This window comes from Urocampus carinirostris, chromosome 5 (genome assembly GCF_059441175.1).
Source record: "Urocampus carinirostris isolate Australia breed hairy pipefish chromosome 5, RoL_Ucar_1.0, whole genome shotgun sequence".
NCBI classification, from domain to species: domain Eukaryota; kingdom Metazoa; phylum Chordata; class Actinopteri; order Syngnathiformes; family Syngnathidae; genus Urocampus; species Urocampus carinirostris.
Genome location: NC_142353.1, coordinates 33,459,133 through 33,470,345, shown reverse-complemented (window position 1 = coordinate 33,470,345; position 11,213 = coordinate 33,459,133). Strand labels below are relative to the sequence as shown.

Below are 11,213 nucleotides of genomic sequence, written 5' to 3'. Positions count from 1 at the left end.
CTGAGCTACTATTTCTTTAAAATGTGCACATGCAGCTTTTAACCAGGCGCGGTCCAAGTCCAAAATTCATGCTATATCATTTTTAAAATAATATTTTAAAAATATATTTTGTAAAAAAAAAAAAAACACTTCTCTAGGTGAACATTTTCAAGTACTGAAAATTGGTTTGGTATAATACATAGTTTGTTTGTAGCTGACCTGTCATCTTCGTCATCGTCGAGCTCGCTGGCATTGTTGCCGTTGAGTGCGGCGGCGGCCATTTTCTCCAACTTGTCCTTGAGGTCCAAGTTGTTCTTTCGAAGGTCAACGATGACTGAATTCAGGAAGTCGATCTGTTCGGACCCACCAAACAATATCAAATCTTTAAATTTATTTTTATTTTATTTTTCAGGAATAGGGATGGGCATTTGTTATAATAAATTGACTCATGAATTTAATGAATGGACAACAACATTTCACTTGACGTATTTTCCAGATATAAGTCGCAGTTTTTGGCTGGGGGTGCGATTTATAAGTAAAATTATCACATTATTATATGATTAAGTTTTGCATTTTTATTAACAGTACAATATTTCACAGATTAGTGTGAAAATAAACGACAACCAGTCACTGAAGGCCTGTTTTGATAAACATTGCTGGTTTATTTATAAAAACAACTGAGAAGAGCTAAGCAAAAATGGCACCAAAAAGAAAATATTTCAGACATTCCAAGCTGCAAATAGTGAAATATGCATCCGAAAACGGTAATCGAGTAGCAGATAGAAAGTTTGGAGTTAGCGAGAAGCAGAGGTGACGATGAGTCTGACGTAAGTGACTTATTGTCTACCTCCCGAATTGGGGTAGTCGTTTACTGGTATATGTGACACCGAGGATGAAGATTTCAATGGATGTTGTGCCTTGGAGTGAAACTGATAGTTTGCTAAGCATGCTCTTTATCTGAATAACTCTATGCGAATAATGTTACGTCGTTACTGATTTTACCAGGGATGTCAGTCATGTAACGTTGAGATACCATGCACTTTTCTATTTTCATTTTATATTAAATTACCTTTTAAGATGACGTGTGTTTTGGGTGTTACCAAATACATTTCCCCAAAAATGCATATTAAACTGCGACTTATATGAGTTTTCCTTACTTAATTTGCTTTTTGGGGCTGGTGCGACTTATACTCCGGAGTGACTTATACTCTAGAAAATACAGTAAGGAAATTTAACACCATTTAAGAATGAAATTTACATCTTGAACTATTGTGTTAGACACACACTATTGAAATTATTTTGACGTTTGTCTCGGGGAAAATCTCCCCTTATTTAAGCATCCGTGCTTTAATCAATGAGATTATTTGTACCATAAAAACTGCCCAACCCTATTCAGAAACGTTTTTCTCATCAAGTGATGGTGAGTGCGAGCCCCAACAAAGACAAATGAATGTTATTCAAACACCCAGTGATGACTCCACATATATCACAAGGGGACATATTATAGAAATTGTATTTTGTAAAATATTTGTAGAAAAGAATAAAAATTGACCTGGGGTCACCACCACCAGGTAGCTGCCTAAGAATGTATGAGTAGCCAGCAAAACGGTTCTTAAAATAGCCCACCAGTGATGGACTATAGTGATTTTCTAGGAAATTTGATTTCTAACTGGCATGAGAAATCATTGACATGATCACTGTCTTTAAATTCATGTAGGATACTAACATTTTTTAAATTATCCTATAATCAGTGTCCTCTGATCCTAAAATCACAAATTGCCCTTATACAAGGTAGATTTTAAGTCGTTGACAGCCTATTTTAATCCTTCTAATAATGATTAATAACCTGGTAAACAATATAGTAACGACAAACGACATACAGACGCTGCCTACTTAAGAACTTTATAGGCACGATCGTTCGTAAGTTGAATTTGTTGCTTCAGTGCTAAATTTTATATGTTTATGTATAAGTATTGAAAACCTATATTGTTTTGTACTAAAAAATTAAAATTTCATAAAATAATGTGCTCTATAAAGATAAATTAAGTTGAGTTTAACTTACTTTTGGAAGATGCACTTCAAGAGGTGGTAAAAAGTGGCTGAAAAAAGCATTCCGACCATTTTCTCAAACGCATCAATCTTTCTCATTCCAGGTTGATTTCAAAAGAAAAGGCTCGCCTCTTCTTTACACTTAACACCAACCATATTGAATGGATGCAAGAGATATGGATGCGGGGTGACCTCTCACAGTGCCGCACGCCGGCAGTGGCGGAAAGAAGCACTACAGTACTGTACTCAGAAAAAGGTGCACACAATACAAAATCTAGCTTACAGCAATGTCCGGATACTTTTCGACATCCCGAAAAAAATGATCGTATCTACCGCTTTTTGCAAGACGAATGGTCTTAAGTAGGGGAGCGTCTGTAGTAATAACATGAGTTATTTAAGAAATGCCAATTAAATTGGTAGCACATTGCTCTAATAAGTAACAAAAAAGTAAAGTTGGTGACCCCCTGCTCTATCGTACCTAAAACAAATAAAATGTGGGTTGATTGGTGCATCTTGTAACAAACTCTTCTGCCATTAATAAATGTTTCTCAACCAATGACGTAACAGCTGTGATAACTTAAGTCCAGCAACAAAACTTTCAAGTGTTTCCACGCCAAAGCCAAAAGGCAAGCGCGGCTGCAAAGCTAGCATAGCATTGGTTAACGGTGGTAGCTGCTGTTGGCATGACGACATAAATTAGAGTTTCAGCATTTACTCTGCAAGTGGAGAGAGTTTGAATGATGCAGTGCTGTTTAGCTCAAAGGAGAGCTTTTTCACATTGATTTAAAAGAACAATTGAGGATAGAGCGAGGGGGTAGCATAATATGTCTCCTTTGGGTGATGCATGCACACATGCATGAGTAAAGCTGACCAAAAAAACAATGAACAAACCGCTGCCTGATGGTTCTGCAGCATTGCAGACAGAGCACAGCATTGGAGTGTAAAGAAGGGGGAGGAAGAAAATAACAGGTTGAAATTAGAGTACACACGCCCACAAAAATGAAACGGTATGACATTTACAGGCTCTGTGGACACATCATTAGGCACACCTGCTAAATGGCCCACGGAACGTGAAATAAGCCTCCGTGAAGAACAGGCTCCAGTTTATCGAAACATATCGCAGCTATTTCAGAAAGACCAATCTCCAATCTGGGGCATTTTAAAGTGTATTGCACATTGTAAACATGGTCTTTTGAGAATAGTGCAAAAAAAAAAAAAAGAAAAAAAAAAAAAAAAGAAAAAAAAAAAAAAAAAAAAAAAAAAGTGATATTCCGGAACATAAAAATGAGCGAAAAAATATTTGAGATCAAAAATATTGATGAAAATTTGTAAAGCATATTACATTTAGTTATTTGTAATTTTCTCAATTACGCACGTTACAAATGGCTCTGATGGAATATACTTGCTTTCATACTGTTTTTATTACTTGTTCTCTATTTTTCTACTCTTTTATATTATTCTGTTGTAAAACACGCATACTTTTAGTCTTTATTTTGAAGGGTACAGGAAACTCATCATGGTATGTTTTTACAACTGCTTGACTTCTTCTAATAAAAAAAATCGCGTCACCGGGCCACGGTGAGAAAGAGGAGTCATTCAGAGGAGTGGGTCCGTTTTTCTCCCCGCGGTAACTGGGGGCCTCCTGTTGATATCAAATCTGCATCTTCCTTGACTCTCATATCAGCCAGAGATTAATATCCCAAATTAATCTGTCAAAATTATCATCAAAAATGTTTAAAATTTATTAAATAAAAACAAGTGCTCAATGTTGAAGGAAAAACAAAAATCCTAAATGTAATAGTCAAGATATCTAGGACAAAACAGCGGGAAAAAGAAAGAAAGTGATACCTATTAGGCTTCAATAAATGACAACAATGCACAACTACTGTGGTCTATTCATAAACTGATTTGATGTCGATTAAACTGAGCAAGTGTGCCTAATAAAGTGGCATGTGTGGATGATTTCAATCAAGCTTTTCAAAACATAAGAATCAAGACTTTACTCATGTTACAAACAAGCATGGTTCCATACAACCGCCCCAAAATTCAGGCACTGACTTCAAAATTTAAAAAAAGAAAGCACTTAGGGCGGTTGCAGTGAAGCAAATCGACAGACACTACATTTTTAGGATACACTCTGCGCTTGGGTTCCTGGTGAAGAAAAACGTTGCATACCTCAGCTTCCGTGTCCTCGTCTCTCGTTCCGACGGCATCTCCTACGAGCACATCGGCAGTGAAAATGTGATTATGTCAAATGTTCAGATAAATATTGACAATTCCTAAGCGGAACCGCACCTGAGGGAGCGGTAAGTTCCTGCTCCAACTTCTTCACCCGCTCCTTGAGCTGAGCTTTGTCCTGTTCCAAGGCAGTGATGGCTGTCTGTAAGGTTATCTCTGAGGCACTTTGCCCACGTGCAGCGGCAAGCTGAAAAATAATGTATATCCCTTTTTTTAATTTTTATTCTTTAGAAATTACACCAAATACAAAATAATTACCATATTTTCCAAACTAATGCGCACCCAAAAACCTCAAACTGGCCAGAAATTTGAATTTATAATTGCATGCGCCTTATATGCGGACAATCGCTGACCATAATTGCATAAACATTGTGGCAACAGAGATAGCACAGGGTAGCAATAGTAAAGCCCAAAACACACCTCGTGCCAACCGAGCGCGACGTTATTGGCGATGGTCACTTTGCTTCTGATGTCAGGTGTCCACGGGCACTTTTTTGAGGAAAACGGTGCGGCGCCAGAGTATCAAACATGTTTGATCATTTTGGCGCTCTCTCGCCAAATTTTTCAAGTGTGGCGGGGAAAAGTGCGAATTGACGCGTGCGCTCTAAATACGAACCACCGCTGTGACGACAGCGAAAGGTCTGTTGAAGAGATGGGAATTCCGACTTTTTAGAGAACAGTCTTTTCCAGCCGGCTGACTAAAAAGAGCTGGCTCTTTCGGCTACCAAACTTTTCTTTAGGTCGTTTTTGTTGTTTTATCCATATATTACCATTTATTATGTATTATTAATAATGACTTAGGGGAAAATAAAACAAAATTAACACTGAAAAAAACGGGAAACAAATCATTGTAAATCTACAAAAAAACAAAACAAAACACGACTTAACTGTTTTTATAAATATATTTAATGTCAAGAGCACAGAAAACCTGAAAAAATACCTTGTGAATCATCACAAGAGAAAAACAGCAACTCAAAGGGGAATCGGTTTTTAAGTATCCACTTCCAAGAGCTGTCTCGTAGAGCCTTTTTGTTTGCAAGACACAAGTCAGTCGACAACGGCACTGAAATATGTATATTTGCGACAGAGCCCTCATTTGCCTTTAATTTCGGCACATTAGTAAGTACTGTATTTGTAATTGCTATCTCTGTTAGTCGCTATTTGGAATGGTGTTATGATCAAAAAAAACATGACCTAAAAAAATTGGAAAGAGGAAAAGTGCTCAGCTGAAAACTGCGTCAGGTGAGTGGGGACTTGGCTAAAGAATGCCAATGGCGTCAACGCCATATTACCCACGCAGTTTCAGTCAGGTGCAAGTCAGACATGAATGGCTGTTCAATGAATGCAACGGGAAACTAACCCGGATTACCACGGGGAGGGCGCCGGATCATATCCACTACAGATTTAAAATAGAGTGATGATGACAAAAAAAACTCACGTTTTTTTTTTTCGATTCTCGTCTGAATCCCAAGTGGTCTAATGGATAGGATCCGGCGTTCTCCCGACCGTGATCTGGATTCGAATCCCATTGCATCCAATGTTATGCAATTGTGCACAGTGGTATATTTGACTGATCAATCAATGAACATATACAATACTTACACTTATTAAATATTTGTTGCGCAACCTTAGCCCTTACTGCAGTTTTAATTCCATGCTCCTTCCAGTCCTTATAAATGGAAAAAAATTAACAAAAGACTATTTTTTTAGGGGGCGCACCTTATAATTCGGTGCGCATTATTGTGCGGAAAATACAGTTTGTGACAAATGCACAGATGTTGGAAAATAAGTATTCATTCAAATTTTAGAAAATGTATGTATTGTAAATCAAATTAACTGCTTGATAGATTGAGACCGATGATAGATTGATGGAGATCAAGATGAAAAAGAGGATAGAATAAATACAGAGAGAGACACACATATACATATACTCCTATACGGAGAGATAGAGAGAGAGAGAGAGAGAAAGAGAGAGAAAGGGAACGTGAGAGAGGAAAAGAGAGGGTGGAGAGAGAGCAAGACAGACAGACAGACACACAGACACAGAAACACGGAGGCAGGGACAAAGAGACAGACAGATGCAGAGACAGATACAGAAAGACGGACAGAGAAATAGAGAGACCGAGAGACATACAAATGCAGACACAGACAGATGGACAGTAAAATAGATAGTGAGAGATGGTGAGAAAGAGATCAAGAATTGTGAAGGTTTAATGTCGTCCTGCTCCACCTCAGTCTTGAGAGCTTCCATTTGCTGCTCCTTCTCCACCATTAAGGCACTGTTTTTACAGACCGACTTTTGAAACTCGGCATTCTCCTTGTCCAGCATTTCTTGTAAACTGCTCTCACTGTACACATTTTTTTTTTATTTTAGAAAAAAACAGACATGACTTAAAGATCATTTTACAAAATAAAAAATCTTAGAAAGGCAAACGTTTTTGTCATACCTTTGCTTCAACTCCTTCAACTGTGCTTGGAGTTTTGAGTTCTCTCCCTTGAGCTAATTAGGGAGGTGTGGGGGTGAGGACAAGACTGAAATTAAGTTACGCTACAATAACAAAAAAAATGGAACACTCAAAAGAGAAAATAAATCAAATGGTAAAAAGGTAAGGCTTCAGGGTAAAAATTACACAAATATCAATTTACAAAATATAAAAAAGGTTTGGGAGAAAAGTAACGTCATAAAATATATATTTTATAAAAAGATACACAATTAGGAAACAGACCAACATTAGGAAAAACTAAAAAAGGACAAAAATGCAAAATATACATAAGTAAATAAAAACTTAAAAAGGATTAACGATATTTATATGCATTATGCAGTATTTAAAATATAATTTGGATTTTGTAATTTGCCACGAGTGTTTATCCGTGAGATGTGTCATTAAATATTTAAATACAAATAGGTCAAATTTGGGAGCACCTTAATGAGTTCACTGTGGTCCTGATGATTGTTCTTGGCGTCCTGAGTCAGCTTGTCCCTCTCGTTTTGGAGAGACTCCAGAGTTTGTGACTTGATTGACACAGTCTCTTTGAGCTCCTTGCTATGGATGGTAGAAAACAAGACATTTTGTATTGTTGACCATGAAATTAAACCAGCAAGTGCAGAGTAAATGGGGGGCTTTCTCACATTTCACAGGAGAGGATCTCCAGCTTCTGGCTTTCAGCATCAAGTTGCTTTTTGGATTCGGTAAGCTCTTGCTGGTACTTTGACTTGTCTTGCTTTAGCTCATCCATCTGAACAGATAGTGGATGTAAAACAGTAAAATATTATATCAAAAAACATAATCGAATATGAAATAAATACAGTGGTTTATATATCCTGCTTTACAACTATTTCACCTTGCGATCCCTACCTCAGTTCTACGGTTTATTTAATATCTACCTTTGTTTCCATCTCTTGATTAGAAGAGCGAAGGCAGTCCATCAAAACTTCGGCTTCTCGCTTTTCTTGGAGCAAAGAATCTCTCTCTTTTGTCAACTGCTTGACAACCTCACCAGTGTGGCCAGATTTCTCCGAGGCCTACAGCAAGCAGAAGCAAGAGAAGAAAAACACAAGTACAAGGCTTTACTGCAAGTAAGAATGCAGAGAATATGAGAAGTGTTTGACTTGGGCCACGAATCTCATTTTTGGTCTCAGCATGCTCAATTATAGAACCAATTAAAAAAAACGGTACCACTACTAAATGTGCATTTTAGAAGAGATCCATGTTATAACCACGTATACAAATAGGTGTGACCTGTGGGCTCAGAAGTTATTCAGACATTTCAAGAGCTGTAATAGAAAATGGCACCTACTGGTCAGACTCAATTAGGTTTCATTAAATCTGAAGTTATAATAAATTAAATAAATAGAAGTGGAGGAATTGATACTGTTAAAATGTCAACAGTGCCAAAATTATGATCATTATATGAACCCACAGGAAGGAAAAGGGTGATGTAAAGATTGGATGAGATTCATGCTGATGAGTCTATGGAGGATGAAGATAAATAAATGTTGTTAAATAAGCGAAGAAAAAGAAAAAGCGCGCATGCAGAGATTGTAGATTGATAATACTGGCCTACTTATATACATTTGTGTTTGAGAGGAACTAGCAGAAGGAGCTATACGGAGGAATACCTCAAGCTGGTTAGCAATGGCCTGTTTAAGTTGCGACTTCAGTTGGTCTCTCTCTGCAGCATCCTCCTGTTGCCGTTTCTCCAGTGTAACCTTGTCCTCCAGCAACTTCTCAAGCTCACCAGTCAGTCGTGTATTATCCGCGAGCCATTGAGAAGCATCCAGCTCGGAGCGACTGTGTCCAGCTAAAAGTTCTTCCTTCTCCGTTTTCAATGCCGACACCCGTTTGCTATTCTCATCCAGTTTAGATAAAAGCTCTTGCTTCTCTTCAGACAAGCGCTGGGTGGCTACCTCTTGTTCCTTCAGATTAGCCTTTGCCAGATCAATTTCTGTCATTAAAGACTTATTTTCTTCTTCGGCAGTCTTAAGTTTAGAAAACATCTCATCCTTGTCCTGCTGAAGTCGGGACAGGGTGTTCTGCAGCTCGTCTGTTTGCTCGGCAGCCTGAGTTCGTTCATTAGTATCCACATCCAATTGGTTCTTTAGATTATTATTGGCCTCAGACAAGGAGGCTGTCTGTTTTTTAAGTTCGAGGATCTCTTCAAGGAGCTGCTTGTTTTTGGATACTGACAGCTCTATTTGTTTTTTGAGTTCATCAACTTGCCCTTTGAGTTCCAGAGTGGTTTTCTCAAATTCCCTTTCTAAGTCACTGCGTCCTTGCATAAGATCTGCATTAGACTGTTCCAGGTGTTCAATTTTGGCAGAATATTTCTTCAATTCACCATCAAGTTCAGTCTTTTCCTTTCTCAAAGATGCCAACTCTGCCATAGCAGATTTTTTTTCACACGTGGCTTCTTCAAGGAGCTTTTCTAAACGGATTTTTTCCTGAGCAACATCACCTTGAGTTTTAGAGAAGCTGTCCAATTGGTCTTTTACTGCTCGGATGTCACTTACGAGCTTATCACGCTCTAGTGAAAGAGTGCTGACTTCAGCCGTCGCCTTTATGTGCTTTGTTTCAATTTCTCCCTTCTCCTCGGTCAGTCGTTCATAATCTATCCTATGTTGTTCCAGCGTCGCTTCGAGGGTCAATTTCTCTTTCTTCAAAGCGTGGAGTACTTTGGAGTTTTCGGAATTTTGTGTGTTAAACGACTGCCTTTCTTTTTCCAAAGTCGCAGACACTTCATTTAGCTTATTGCTGGACAGAGTCAGTTCCTGAGCAGATACCTGGATCTTTGTCTTAAGCTCTTCGAGGTCTTTAGCAAGCTCGTCTTTTTCTTTACAGACTTTTCTATGAGCGGAGAGCAAATCCTCCTTTTCCTGCAGGAGTTGAAGCCTTTCCGAATCGGTCACCAGGCTGCTGGTTTTTGACTCCTCCAGCATTTGGGTGAGGCTGAGGGAAGATGCTTTTAGGTCTTGACATTCGTGGATAAGGCTATCCAGTTCTTTCTCTTTAAGACTAAGCTTTTTTGACAGTTCCTCCTTCACTGCTTTGAGTTGTTGTTTGTCCAATACAACAGTGCTTATTTCAGAGGACATGGTTTCCTTCTCTTTTGTTAATGTTTCAGTGAGAGCCTGCAGCTGGGTGTTCTTTAATGTCAGGTCTTCTTTTTCCAAGTTGAGAGATTGTAATTTAGCCTGCAACTCTGCATTCTTGGCATCCATAGACTTTTTGGCACTTTTAGCAGCATCCCGATCAGATATTAGTTCATTGTTCTCATGAGTGAGCTTGGACCGAATATTGTTGAGGTCTTCCTCTAGCCTGTTGCGCTCTTTGCATGTTTTTTCAAAGTCCTCTGCAAGCTGCTGGCATTTACTCTCAGCCTTTTGAGCATCTTGCTGGTGTTTGAGTATTAAGTCAACCTTTCCCTCGTTTTGTTTCCTGAGATCCTCAAGGTCAGACTGTTGCTTGACAATAGAACTTGTCAGGTTGGCGTTTTCAGCTTGTGCTTCCTGAAGAAAATTTTGGAGCTTCTGTAACTGGTCAAACAGTGACATTCTTTCTTCCTCTGAGCACTTGTTGCTGTCAAATAATTTTTCTTTTTCCTTCAAGAGCTGCTCAATTGTTACATGAAGTTTCTCATTTTGCACAGAATATTCCTGGAGAGAGGAAAGCTTGTTCTGCACTTCCGAATTCTCTTTCTCCAATTTGCATTTGTCCGCATAAGCAACCTCTCTATCCTGACACATGCGCTCCAACTCGGAAGTCTGTTCTTCCAGTTTAGTTGTCAAACGTTCAACATCAAGCTTGGAAGAGTCGAGCTGAGCAGAAAGATGCTGGGGAAATCATTTTGGTAGGGGGGGAGGGGGAGAGACACACACAAAAAAATGGGGATATATGCAAAGTTGTGCTTAAAATGTAAGATGATTCCAAAAGAAACCCATGTATGAATGCAAAGCTTTAGCTGCAGCAGTTCAGAAAGAACAGCAAAGATAGTCACCCAAACTCAACATCGAAAAATATCTTCGATGGTGGAATAATAGTAAATGTAAACAGAAGACGATATTTTTGGTGCACAACCTAAACTGCTCTTAAGACTTCCTAAATAATTACAGAATTTGATTCACAGAGGCCAAAGTACAAGACCAAAACTGAAATGTTATGACAATTTTTGTTATAGATTTTCCTATGATAAGGAAAATATAAACATTTCCAAACATAATTCTAGCCTGAACAGGGGAATTTAATTTATCTCAAGTGTTTTAGTTAATGTGTTTCAAAAAACATTGTAACAATGACTTATAGGTTAAAATAGGTTTCATCTTAAATTTAATTTACAGTAAGCAATATCTTGTCTCATATATGATTTACAATCTTTGCTCTGTAGTATCAAGTCCAAATGTAATCAGTAAATGATATGAAATGATGAAAAGGGGCATGAATGTTAATGTC

At 38.2% G+C, this 11,213-nt stretch overlaps 1 protein-coding gene across 6 annotated transcripts in view; it reads right to left on the bottom strand.

The window, feature by feature from the left end:
- clip1a (CAP-GLY domain containing linker protein 1a) overlaps window positions 1-11,213 on the bottom strand; it is a 34,341-nt gene that overhangs the window by 2,909 nt on the left and 20,219 nt on the right. For 3 of the 6 annotated variants that reach the window (XM_088336488.1, XM_088336491.1, XM_088336489.1), the window contains 10 exons: window positions 8,387-10,597; window positions 7,652-7,789; window positions 7,397-7,503; window positions 7,190-7,310; window positions 6,714-6,766; window positions 6,497-6,614; window positions 4,324-4,453; window positions 4,204-4,244; window positions 2,920-2,934; window positions 199-332 (listed from right to left, as the gene is read on the bottom strand). In XM_088336488.1, coding sequence (XP_088192614.1) covers window positions 199-332; window positions 2,920-2,934; window positions 4,204-4,244; window positions 4,324-4,453; window positions 6,497-6,614; window positions 6,714-6,766; window positions 7,190-7,310; window positions 7,397-7,503; window positions 7,652-7,789; window positions 8,387-10,597 — 3,068 coding nt within the window. The other 3 variants (XM_088336490.1, XM_088336493.1, XM_088336492.1) reach the window with 3 other exon arrangements.